The sequence below is a fragment of the Pipra filicauda genome, unplaced genomic scaffold (genome assembly GCF_003945595.2).
Source record: "Pipra filicauda isolate LSUMZ 115617 unplaced genomic scaffold, ASM394559v2 scaffold657_size180086_pilon, whole genome shotgun sequence".
In the NCBI taxonomy this organism is placed as follows: domain Eukaryota; kingdom Metazoa; phylum Chordata; class Aves; order Passeriformes; family Pipridae; genus Pipra; species Pipra filicauda.
In genome coordinates this window covers 76687-90204 of record NW_024104817.1, presented here as the reverse complement: position 1 = coordinate 90204, position 13518 = coordinate 76687, and the positions used below count along the sequence as shown (strand labels likewise).

Here is a 13518-nt window from a genome sequence, read left to right as displayed (position 1 = left end):
TTTTCCTTGCCTAATGAAGCTAACCAGGTGGGGTGCCCTAATTCCTTCACAAGAAAGAAGAATTGTTCAGGAAGCGGGTGCAGAGAGGAAAGCAACTGTGGCAGAGGTTTGCCTTTCAGAACTTTTTATTCAACCTGGTCCATTAAGTAGGTTGTAAGATTTGGCAAAGAGGCTTCTACTGTCATATCTGTACACAGAAGGAGAGAGATATTGATTTGGACATTAGTGTTTAAATTAACAATATTAACAACCATAGATTGTAGTCGACATGACTAAGAAACAAGCACATGTTAAAAGGTAAATGCAGGCCTGCTCATAAATGCATATAACCTGGGCAAAGATAGACTTGGTTGAAAAAGCAGCATTACATGATCCCTAAGATAACGCTAGACTGTGCTAGCATTTGTTGCCTTCCTCCTAGTTTCTACTGTCTGAATCTTCCTCTGCTGAAGAGAGAAGTCCTTTGCATAGTCTTACAAAAATACAACAGCAAAAGATATTTGAATGTACCATTAACTACCTTAAACATCTATTAAACCACTCAAATTTCACCCTGTGGTCTTTGGGTCTAAAAGTGTAACAAAAGCTTTTGGCAAAGGGCTAGTGAATAAATCCTTGGGATAACAACAGTGCTTATTACTGACACAGGACAGAAATAAATTGGAAGACATTAAAATGCTTTTTTTAAAAAGCAAATAGTTGGCTCTGCAGTAGCTTTGAAAGTAATTGACAGGTGCAACCTGTGCTTCAAATAAACCTGTGCACTGTTAAAGACATTGATACTAGGGGGTGTGGAGGCAAGGGTACCCAAAAATGGAAGTAGAGGTAGTTAGAGGCACATGGAAAAAAACAGGTGCCTAGGGTAAATGCCTATGAGACCCTGCTTCTGTTCTTGTCTTCAAACATAAGACTTTCATTATTTAGGTTAGTTATAACTATTCCTCTCTGGCTCTTAGCCAGGGGGATTGTTGGAAGGATTCTGTTTTTATTTGAGATAAGTTTAAACTCAGCAGCACTGAAAAATGGTACCTAGGAAAATCAATGTCCCAGGGCCCTAAGTAAAATGCACATAATTCCTCACTTCAGATACTGCCTTATCAGTACAGTTACATGTTTGGGTAATAGGTAAAAAACAGCTTTCAATATAACTGGACAGGCCAAGTTCTGGAACTCAGCTTAGCACTTAAGCAAATACTCCAGACTTTTAAAGAAGTATTCAGTAAAAGAGATATTCTTTTAAAAGAGCCAAAAAAGTCACTTTAAATCAGTAAATCCCTTGAAAGTCTGGCCCCTGGCTGCACGTAACGGTTGGCTCTTATCTGACCTATCCAAAATATTCTAATAAATTTCTTTTTGGTAACAAAATAAAGCAAAAAAAAAAAAAACACAACACAAACCAAACCAACAAACAAAAAAAACCCCAACCAAAGCAACAAAAAAAAAGACAAAAAAAAAACCCCCAAAACACACAACAAAAAACCCACACCAAACACAACCAAAAATCCCAAATCCCCAAAACATGAAAATGAGAGTCCAGAGCAAATATAGTCCAGAGCAATCTTAGCTTATCAAGCACAATGTTGAAAACACCTGTGTGAACTTATATTTACTCCCTAACATACTGAGCTAACAAAAAATTTAAGCCACAGTTCTTTTACAATTAATGTTGTATTAATGGAAGAAAAGAAAGAGAATTGACTATTGCTGCACACTTAGAAATGAAACCTTGTGTTTGCATTCAATAGCGTTAACATACAAAAGAAAACATACCATTTTATATTATTTTTTCTTCAGCTCATTGTCACCTTCATGATTAAGTGGACTAACCAGTTTTACATTATATATGTTTTTAAAAAAGGAACATACAGAGCTTCAAGAAACAAAAGACTTAAGTTTCCTCAGAGAAAAATCAATTAAAGACAGACACTCTAAGGCATTTCAGATACTGTTTCAGGCTGGCAGCATTTTACAGTGTAAATGTTTCTGTCTTCTATACGGGTGTCTATTTTCTCTGACAGACAGAGGGAAATTGCTGGAGGCCACTTTTTCATCCTTACCTTCTATCAAATCTCTTTGTCTCAAAGAATATTGCAGCCAACTGGTGACTACAAGCTGGAATTACCATTTATTCAGCAGCAATTTATCATTCAGCTTCACTCACCAGAAATGGCATAAAAGCTGCTGTTTTCTTAGGTAGTCATCTGCATTCCTGTTAAGGTACCAAAGCCAAGCAGTTTTGCCTCAGCCCTTGAGTTTTGCAATACTGAAGGGGCCCTCTGGGAAAAACAAGAGTTTAACTACATGTGAGGGCACCTCCCCACTGAATAGCTATTTACTTTGGCTGAAGAGGAGAAGAAAATTTCAATAAAAGTCAAACATCCCATCTCATCACATGACATGGTTGCATACCAGAATGTTAGCTATTGCCTACACAGAGACACTTCTCAGATACTATTCTTTATGAAAAGAAAAAGAGCAGGAACAAACCAGTTTATAAATAATTGACAATTTTTGACTGATTGTTGCTGATTACAGTTACAGAAGGCTAGAGAATTTGTAAAGCAACATTCTTGAGATATAGGAATTTGGATTCACTCAGCCTACCCTATTTGGCTTAAATTATAAACATCTTTTTGTTGCCAAAGCTGTTTCTTTTCTAATTATCAAACACTATTAAGCAAGCAAACATAGTTTGCTAGGAAACAAATAGCAAGGTTTTGTTGAGAAAGATACTTAAGTATCTTAAGTTCCTGCCTTATAAATTACTTAAAAGTAATTCTCTTGTCATTTTAAGCAATTTCTAACAGTGCACATGTGCTTTTCTTTCCACAGATTGTAGAGCTGGAAGACAAAAGAGCACAGAGGGACTTAGTGGTTGTTAAAATAAGCAATATGTCTTAAAACAGAACACTGAACAAGAACCAGGTGCATTTCTGCTGCCAATCCACTGAATTCAAACACTATTTTGGCTAACCAGTAAACTTTGGGCTAACCAGTTTTATTTAAAAAAAAATAAATCCTGTATCTCAACCAACTGAATGTTGCAAACACAAATGGCATGTTCTCTCTAGAATAATTTTAGCATGTTATCATGATTACTATTACATAATCAAATCATTTAAATTAATTTCTGCTCTTTGGCAATACGTTTAATTATTATTTTAATATCTTTTTATTTTAATATTTTTTTAATCTGATTTTATTTTTAGAACACCTCAGAGCCTAGGCTTGTACCAGGATCCTCCTGTGGGCTCCGCACAAACTGACGGTTTCCACCTTCCAAAAGAAGACTTGCACTTTCATCAGGAGGTAAGTGTTTAACAACAGTATCTCTTATGCACTATACCAATAATGCTGAAAATTATCAGTGAGAACTAAAAAGAACCCTCGACAAAAGAGAAAAACCTTTACCATTTACCTCATCCCTCTGGGAAGCTTTTTTCAAAATTATTTGTCATTTGGTAATGGAGATTTTGGTATTAGAAGACACTACACATGTGTGGCTACAGGTATTATATCTTTGCAGTCAACTTGCTATTTTGTAGCAAATGAGCGACCTTTTGTAAATCCATACACATCTACTGTATGGTAAGTGATGCTTTAAAGAATAAAGTAAGAGTACTCAGCAAGATCAAAAGCAATTCCTGTTCCTTCATACCACAAAATCCTTCCTGACTTCAAAACCACAGGAAAAGCAATGGCAATTATGGTAGAGTTCTACATGGCAGTTGGAAGACCCAATTCTTGTGATTACAAATCCTACATGTGACTGCATACTTTTAAATCAGTGTCACAGTATTCTCTGTCAAGGAGGAGGAAATCTGATACAAACTGAGAATTAGAAACTTAATATAATTTTCAGTCTATTATGGAGGACCACTTCCCAAGGGATCTGGATAGAAACAGTATTTATGAGAAGAAACACAAATAATTTAATGCTTTCTAATTGTCAAAATTCCTTAAGAATGTTAAGAATGAAGGATAAGGAACTAAATTCAGACAGCAAACTATCCATAGCCTGGCTATATTCAACACATGTACACAACCTTATTAACAAAATGTTCAAGATCATTTAAAGGCAACTGCTTCTGTCTGTAATACTGTATCATGCCAGCAAACCAAGAGACCTTGGGAACATTTTAATTTTATCATGTCCTTTTGTCTTTTTTTCTTTTGGTAATAAGGCCAAATAGTTGTATGATTTTAAAAGACACATACTGCTTTCTTGTTCACTTCTAAATTTTTTATTTAAACACATCAGCTTGGAAATAGCTATTCCACACACAATATACCTACAAAGTAAATTCTGTTCACTTCATAAGGCTCCTTTGTAGCCTTCCTTGTTAAGAAATTTCATAGGCCTACATTTTTTAACTTCACAAAAAGGTGTATAACTGTAATATAGGAATCATCTGTCACAGTAACATCTCATACGATTCCTACTGAAATTCCTGTAGGAAAACAGGTCCAAGTAAAATCATGAAGACCAGTTCCTACATAAAGCTAGTTTAACTTAATGTGAAGTAGATCTGAAACAGGCATTCTGTATGAGACTTCCCTGATCCTTAAGCATACCACTACTGTTATGCACTTTCAAATGCACCACATCTTGCACCTTAATCTTTTCTGAAATACAGAAAAGATTCTCAGCCTTCAGGATTGTAGCTAAAGGCTTCAGATTCAAGGGCTTTTGACTTAGATCACTTTCTGAATGTGAAGTCAGCCTCTCCTCTTAGTGGTCTCTCACCTGCAGTGAAAACTAGGACTCAATACACCTTTTTAATGTACAAGCGAGATACTGAACATCTGCACAAACCATAAAGAGAAGCCTGCCCCAGTGTTTAGAAATCTTACACAGAGGATGACTTAACTGCACTATATTTACCTCAAGCATCAGACTAAGCTTAAATTTGTGCTAAGAACAGACCTCATTCTTAAGAGAAAAATATACTTGTCCCCAATGTGCTTTAGCCCTTCATGTTCTTTTGCCCAGCTTATGCAGAGCCAAATGGAATTGCTCTGCCTGCAATTCCATTGCTGAATATCAGAGGGTAACAGCCTGCTTCCTAAATGGTTACTTGAGAAGAGATTAACTGGATACATCTCATATTCTTATGGTATATTTTCTAGCTCAACTTGAGTGATTTCTTTGCAGATGCACAATGAACTCAGTATCTATGCTAAAACATTATATTTCTGTTCTATCTCAGGTAATTAGAAATGTATCATGTACACGAATTAGATATAAAAGCCTTTAAGTGGCACATATGACTTCTGAACAACAGGCAAACAAGCTAATAGTACTTGTGAATGGTCTCTGATCAACTCTTCTAGAAGACATGAGCAGCATACAGTTCTGTATCTTCCAACAGAGTGCTGCCTGCACATTTACCTCTGCTTTCACTTCTCTGTACTGATGTAGTTACCTACAATGTAATGCATGAGAATGGGAAAGTCAAATCCATCTAGCCAATTAATCTCAGCAATTAAAAAATATTTTATATCAATGCATTGCTTGGTGAAGGCTAGGTATATACAAAGGAAAGGGAAAAGGATGGCAGATGGAGGGAGGTAAAGGAATCACAAATTATATGGAAACATCCTGGATAGAAATTAAGACATCCAGTCAAGATTCACACTCTCTGATGTTACTCCTTCTACACTATACAGTCTTATCCAACTATAAAAGCTCTGATGACTCCCTTACAGAGTGCTCTACCTGCCCCATGTAACAGCACCAAATGACTCTTCTCTTTACACTCTCTATATTCCCCTAGTTTTCTGCAATTAGAGTCTGCTGTGCATTAGGAAATGCTCCTGTACGAGAGTGAGGCAGTGAAAAAAAGTCAAGCTTCAAGTATGACTCCGCCCCTAAAACTCTCACTGATATGGTCATTAGATGGTCAATGTTGAATTCAGATTATAAAAACCGACTGAAACTAAGCCTAGAGATCAGCTAATTAAGTATCCTAGCTTTGTCTGTCTCTCATTTCAGAATAGGAGAGTTGTAAAACAAGAACTTTGGCATCCATTCAGTACCTTGTCTCATGTTTTTACTTGCAACAATGTAAGGCTTGCATGTGTGCTGAGGTGTGCAGTCACAGGTGTGACATTCTGAGTCCTTACATGAAAACTATATCCATTAAAAGCACAGCATTCACTCATGCAAAACATATGAAAATCATCCACACTGGAGTCAGAATCTGAAGGCAGCTACTGGAGCTTTTTATCTTCTACATTTGTCAGCAGATTACAGAAAAAAAAATCTAAGAAATAAAAGGGCAATTTGGAAATAGATAAATTTACAAGGGGCGATATGCAAATAGCCACATCCTTTGTTGTTTGTTTATCCATAACAGTCTAGTGCACCTTCTGCAATACTCCAGATAACATAGAAAGCAAAAGCTAAAAACTCACCATATTATTTTGTTGTTCTTAAAATTCTGTTAAGATTCCCACTACAAGCTTTAGAACAAAAAAAAGAGTCTTTAGGCAAATTTACAAGTAATAAAGTAACTTTTATCAATGAGTTGTTTCTCAGTCCAATTCCATGCATTGACTAGAATCTCTCTTAACTAGTACTGCTTTCTTTCCTAAATTAGAGCCACTAACGCTAAATAGGGGAGATTAGACAGCTACTTAACGCATCAGTAAAATGGCATTAGCTTCAAGCAAATGAGATTTCCCTTCTCCTTCCAAACACTCTGCAACAGTTGCAAAAAGTTTTGCTTTGGTCTCATGTGACTAAATACTCACCTTCCCCATCAGGGCTCATATTTTCATAGGAATCCCAGCGTATTAGTGGGTCTGAGGTATTGTAATCAACTATTATTCCATGATCATTCTGATAGTGTTCACATCCTGAAAAATAAATATATGTTTGAGACCACATTTGTAACAATATACACACACATAGATGTATGTATGTGGCCTTCTGACATAAGTTTGCTCCCCAAATGGCAATATCATATTCTGAAATGTAAGAAGCAGTAATAGGGGAAGAAAGGTTAAATAAAACAGTTTTAAAAAAGCTTAATTTATGGTTCAAGCAGAGAATTTTATCTTGAGCTTCTTGATTATGATGTAGTCTGATAATCTGGATCAACTCCTAAACACAACTAACACAGATGACCCACCCAGCCATACACAACGAAAACAAAGAGAGAAGGAAACCACAAGTATCTATAAAGAGATGGTACTAAAGGAATTATAAAATTAGACTTTTTTTTACAGGTTATTATTTTGATACCAGGCAACTTATCATTAAAGATGAATAAGGAGAGCTGAAAACTGTGACTCTGTGTCCTTTTCAGTTCCCCCAAGGTGCCAGTTCTTCAGAACCTGAGACTGGGCAGCTTGCCTTCAACATGTTTTGCTGCTTTAAAGTGTGTTCTGCGAAACCTATCTGGAATTTTCAGCAGTAACCCATATTTTTGTGCCCTTAACAAAGCATAAAGTAATATTCAGGTTTTAAATGTGAGGAATTTAGGTGTGGTCACAGTGATTCAAAAGCAAAACACAGGCATCAAGAACTCATGACCTTGAACTTGGCTTTGATACTGATGCAAATCAAACAGGCTTTCTGTCTAGATAAGGGAACATAGAAATTCTCAGTTATCAACTCGACTGTGTCTGCAGAAGCAAGTCCTACTGTAAATTTTTCTAAAGCAACGGTGTTATGCACATGCTGTGACTTTTAAAACATAGTTAAAATTAGAAGGACAAGAATGTTACGGTCCTATACTTTTACATACAAGCTGGAAAAAGCCGTCTGTAGAACGTTTCTGTGATGACATTTGTCACAAGGCAGATTGATGAAATTTATTACTAAATATTTAGGGGTCTTACATTCCTGGCAACCTCGTTCTTTCTTTAAAACTATATCACAGTCAGTTCTGTTCTAGAATACCATGTCCAGTTACAAGCTACAGAATAAAAGAAATATATGAATAAAGTGAAGCAAGTTCAGGGGAGCCTGACCAGGGTGGTCAGGACGGAAATACTCTCCCTGTGAGGAAAAACTGAGGGATCAGGGCTTCTTCAGTCTGAAAATGAGATGGTCTTGACAGGGACCTGACAGCAGCCCCTGAAAGGCCATAGAGGAGACAGAGCCAGATGGGACCAAGGCAGAAAGACAATATGGAACAGGCAAAATTTGAATCTAGATAAGTTTAGAGTCAATATAAGGAAAAATAAATCCACTGTTAGGACAGTTGTACATTGGAATAGCCCACCCATTCAGGCTGTGATGTCTCCATCAATGACAACATTGAAGGTTGTCATGATTTGACTAGACAAAGCTCTGAGCAACCTGGCCCAATCTCACAAATGAACTTGCTTTCAGCAGGAGGATAGACTAGAGATACCCTGTAGTTATTCTGTAATATTTCCAGATGTGGAAAAGTCATTTTGCAGAAATTGTAAATAAATATTTCAAGGTGAGCTCTTCTTCCCAACCAGTTAATCCCTTAGACACTAACTGAACACAAATATCCAATTACTTAGAACGTTACTTTCCAACAACTTGAAGCCTACTAAAAAGACCACACCTCTCATCTGCCATCTAAGGAAGGGAAACTTGAAAAAATTTTGGTCCTTTTTTAAATGTCAGCTGGCCTCTCTTCAAGCATTTACTATCCAGAAATGTTTAGAACAAGCTAGACAAATTTATTTATAAAACTGTTTTTCTTACATAGTTATCCAACAGGCTGAGATTTTTGTGTTCAGTTGGACAGAATCCAACTTCCTACTGGCTGCTGCCATAAGTTTCTAAATTATTAAACTAGGGTGGGGGGGAAAAAAAAGGAAAACATGCAATTCACAGGACACTGAATGGGAATATGTATGAGACATACAGTTAAGAGTATTTGGTTTTCATTCAATCTCAGGCAGAATCCATACTTTTTGGGACACCATAAAATGACTAAGAACACATTCATAAACAGAATTAAATTGCAATATAGAATATGATCTTAAGTTCTTACTGCAGGTCATAATTATCAAATAATCTCTGACATATTATAATAGAATTCTGGAACCATACAGAATATATCCTACAAGTCAACTTCAAAAGAGAAGCATTTCCAAGAAAACTATAACTGTATCTCTTTATGCTAAACTGAAGACAGTCCAAACTTCAGTACTGCAAACATAATCAGTTGTGACAACATCCAAAAAGGGTTATGGGATAGGCCACTCCTGTCACTTATGCTGGGCCAAGCTACCTATACTATCCATGTTTTATACAGATACACTAATGTTTTCTATTAGTTGTCAGCAACTGTTCTGGTATAGCTTTAAAACAAAATCTGATCATTCCTAGGCTGATGTAAATGCAGTCTCTTCATTAAATTTTTCAAATTTAAACAAGTAACTATATTGCATATTTTAATGACAAAATCAAATTTCAGATTTCCTACAAGAGATTTGGAATTTTTTTTTAAGTACGTATTTCAGTATTATCTATTTTCAAACTAAGCATACTTTTAGTTCTGTATACTCACCTTGAATTTTTTCTGGAGTTCCTGAAAACACTAATTCCACTTTGCTGTAATCCGGGAAACGGTCATCTGAAAACAAAGGATAGGATTTCAGCAGGTTGTCTCCCAGGAGGGTAGTTTCAGTGCACTCAGAAATCAGGATTCTCTATAGCTATCTATACACATACCCTCATCACTCTTCCCTTCTCACTTGCAGTTTAGTGATTTGCTTTTAAAAATCACATTCTTTGTGCCACATGTTCTCCAGAAAAGACCACATAAATGCCAGCTGGAGTTTTGTTTACTTTCAAGAACAGTCAAAAGCCGAAAAGATGTACAGTTCCTAACCCTCTCTCTAGACAGACATGGCTGAGTTTTGCTTTTAAGAACACATCCATGAAAATTAAAATTGTTTCCTATATTGGCTAAACTTCTGTGTAGCCATATGTTGAATGTGGGACAGTATGCTTGATTTTAGCTTGCTAGTAACATAGTGTGAGAGAGTTACAGTCCTGCATATAAACATTTTTATGTTTTATTTTTATAAAACTCTGAAGTTATAATTTTGGAAAATTTTCAAGTGTGTCTGAAAACTTTATCTCCATTTTTGGATATTCTGAAGCATATTATAAGATCTCCATGCTCAAGCAGACTATGTCACAAACACAGCAACAGACTTTTTTCATCATCTTATTTCTTTCAATGGTGACTAGCAGTGTCACCATTTAAACAAAGGTCTATTGTTTTTATAAATGTAAGAGAAGGTGATAAGGACTATGTAGGAGAATCTGAGTATTTTGACAAGTTAACTCACTTGAAGAGCTTTTCTTTCTTTACCTGTGTTTTCTTGTGTTTATCTGTGTTACGTGCTATAAGTTAATAATGGCCAGTCTTCGCGAGCGAAGATTTGGGAAAGGTCATTAACCCTTCCAGCCTGCGCAGTGGATTTTTAGGTGAGACACAGCATGCGCTGAACTGAGCCCACCCTTTAGTCCTGAGGTTCATCTGCCGGGGCCGAGCAAAGCTTGGACAGTGGCAGTGAGGTCCCCAGGATGTAGGTTTGTTTAGAGTGACCTTCTCTTAGGTGGATTGCCTTCCACGGCTGACGAGCTCCACCTGCCCAGGGGGCCGGGAATCGAACCCGGGTCGCAGCGGTGAGAGTCAGACACTCTAACCACTAGACCACCAGAGGCCCGTGCTATAAGTTAACTATAAGTTAACTAACGCAAAGCAGTCTCCCTAAAAATAAGGAAGGGAAAAAAAAAGCCAACCAATAATCTTTTTGAAAATGTGTGCTGAAGATGATCATCGCATGCACAGGCACACACCTGCACCCCCATCCACATACACATCCAAACAACCACAGAAGACAAGTACCTTTGTTGGCATTGTCCAAGTCTTCTTTGCCAAACACCAGGGCATGTCCTTGAATAGCTCCAGTGTGAAACTGAAGGCGAAAAATCACATCACGAGTAGCTGAACGGTATTTTTTGTGATAACACTTCATCTAGAAATAAAAAGAAACATGTCAGGAGGTATTTGCTTACAAATTGGAACAAATAAGTGTGTATGCATTAGTTGCTAATTAAAGCAGTCACAATGCAATTTACTGTAGACACCTCTGATGTTGAACCGAGAAGGGTATACATTATTCAATCTTTTAAAATTACAGAGGCCCAAGGTAGGATATTTCTAGATGTATAAGAAATAATAATTGCTGTTTTCATCACTATCAGTCACTGATCAGTAGGTTATGTTTCAGAATCACAATACCTGGCAGTATAATATTGAAATGCTGACCTGTATCCAGACTTCTTTGCAGTACCAAATTAATGAATTTCAGTACACCCATTTCAAAATAACTGAAGAGTATGAGAAGTTTTTCGAAGCAAGCCTGCAAGCTGATTACATCTATTTTAGGACTTTTAAAAAAATCTACTCTACTGATGACAGTATTTTGTTTTATTTTACTGCAGGAAGTTGGTAGCAGTTTTGATATCTTGCGTAGCACACAAAACTCTATAAAAATATCTAGTATGAATTTCAGCAGGTAAAAATAAAGACAATATTCTCTAACACCATCTTCCCTAAGATTAAATCTATGGATATTTTACCAACTAATTCTCTGAGTCAACTGTAATACAAAGCCACTCAGTGTATTCTAAGAACAATACATAAAAATTTTGGTAATCATAGTCACAGGGCTGAAATGTTTATTATATTATCCTGATGATATCAGGTCTTTATGATAAAGCAGATATTAATGAAATGTATTAAAAGACAACAAAAATCACTTTTATTAAAGGCAGACTAAGAAAAGTGTCCTAGATAGAAAATACCAAACAACTAAATAGTGGTTATTCAAAATGAAGCAACAGAAGAAAGATGTAGGAGTTTAAGAGGGACACTTCTGGAAGTTGGGATTAAAACATAGTTATGAAATTCTTCTCACTACAGGATTTGAAAACTCTAACACAAGCCCTTGTTCTCTGACCTTCTTATAGTAACCTCATGATGTCTTAAATTCCAGAAGTTAATCAGGATATACATGGCACATAGGACAACTACTGAAATTTTTCAGCCCATGTACCAGAGATGGTTTATGGTATTCTCTACACAAATTACATATTCCTAATCCTTTGTAAGGGCTGGGAGATTCTCTATGGAAGTAATCATTTTTATCTGAAAGTGAGGAGGTTGTTTGTTTTTTCGTTTTTTTTTTAAAGAGAATCCCCCTACAGCATATTGCCAATACCAGATAAAACAGTACTTGCTTCTTATTTTAGACAGTGCTTTACATGCACCAAAAGAAACTTTGTGTACACTGTGAACATTGTGATCCCTGCCTATTTTCTTTTAGTCCAACACAACTCCCACTGTCACTTCACTACTTAAATTACCAAAACGTAAGGTAAAAGTAAGTTTGACTGCTTGATTCAAGAATAACTAAATGCTCATTCTCCACTACGCTGAGCAACTCTATGTAAAAGCAAAACATCATAAAGGATGAAAACTGACAGTTTGACCAGAAGTGAAAAATAGACAAAAATGGAATTAAGAGAGCTCCAATGAGAGGCATGAGAACTAACCTGCTCCAAAATGTAGAACTGGTGTGGAAGTAACTGTGATAATTCCACTTAATCATATGATGTGAGCAAAAAGAAGTTTGAAAAGAGTTTCTTTAAAGTTATATACATTCCTCCACAATTTAATTTTTAAATTACAACATTAACTTCTTTAGCTGTTCAAACATGTTTTTACATGTGGATCACATATGAGAGTTGTTAAAGATACAGAAAACTAAATACCTAAACAATACATTTTATACTTCAGCTTGTCAAGAGTTGGCTTCGCACAGTTGCTGAATTTACAGGCAATGTACTGTCTTTTGCATAATTGTGTTCATAAAAATGCTGAATGAGAGAAGGAGTCCCTCCTCCTTTCTAGTTTCTAATTCAAAGTAACAGCCTTAGATAATTTTAACATAGATTAACTTAAAATTAAACTTAATTAAAGATTAAAATTAACTTAGTATATCTTAAAATTAACTTACTTGTTTATGAAAATATGTCCTCTCTTACAATCAGTAATATTGTAGATCTATATGCACATACTGAAACTATCTTTTAGTGATCAGTACATATTGTAAGCTTTCAATGAAGTCTAAGTGTAACTTTGAATTCTGACTCCACTACCTTCTGATGCCATAATCCAGAATTAATGCAAGCCACTATAGTATGCTGGAAAATACCTATATGCATTTACAGATGTCAGTGCAGCTTTTCAACAGCTGTGCTGTTTCACCAAATGCTGTTCACATTGTATTAAATTCTGTAAAGTAAGGACATTTTTTTTCCTTTTTTCTTTTTTTTAAACCATGCACTTTAAGTAGTTAAACCTTTTGGAACTGGAGGTGAAGCATCCTAGAGATTACTATTTTTGTCTGATACCACTAATGCTTTTGCTTAGACATAATAAAAAAATATTCAAAACTTAAGTGAAGCCTTTGTTTAGGAAATATTACTATACTGAACAAGAC

At 36.0% G+C, this 13518-nt stretch overlaps 1 protein-coding gene across 4 annotated transcripts in view; it reads right to left on the bottom strand.

Moving 5' to 3' along the window:
• Window positions 1–13518, bottom strand: part of TNS3 (tensin 3) — a 163619-nt gene that overhangs the window by 74402 nt on the left and 75699 nt on the right. For all 4 annotated transcript variants that reach the window (XM_039388487.1, XM_039388488.1, XM_039388486.1 and 1 more), the window contains 3 exons: window positions 10857–10986; window positions 9504–9569; window positions 6757–6861 (listed from right to left, as the gene is read on the bottom strand). In XM_039388487.1, the coding sequence (XP_039244421.1) occupies window positions 6757–6861; window positions 9504–9569; window positions 10857–10986 (301 nt within the window). The remainder of the gene's footprint in view (window positions 1–6756; window positions 6862–9503; window positions 9570–10856; window positions 10987–13518) is intronic.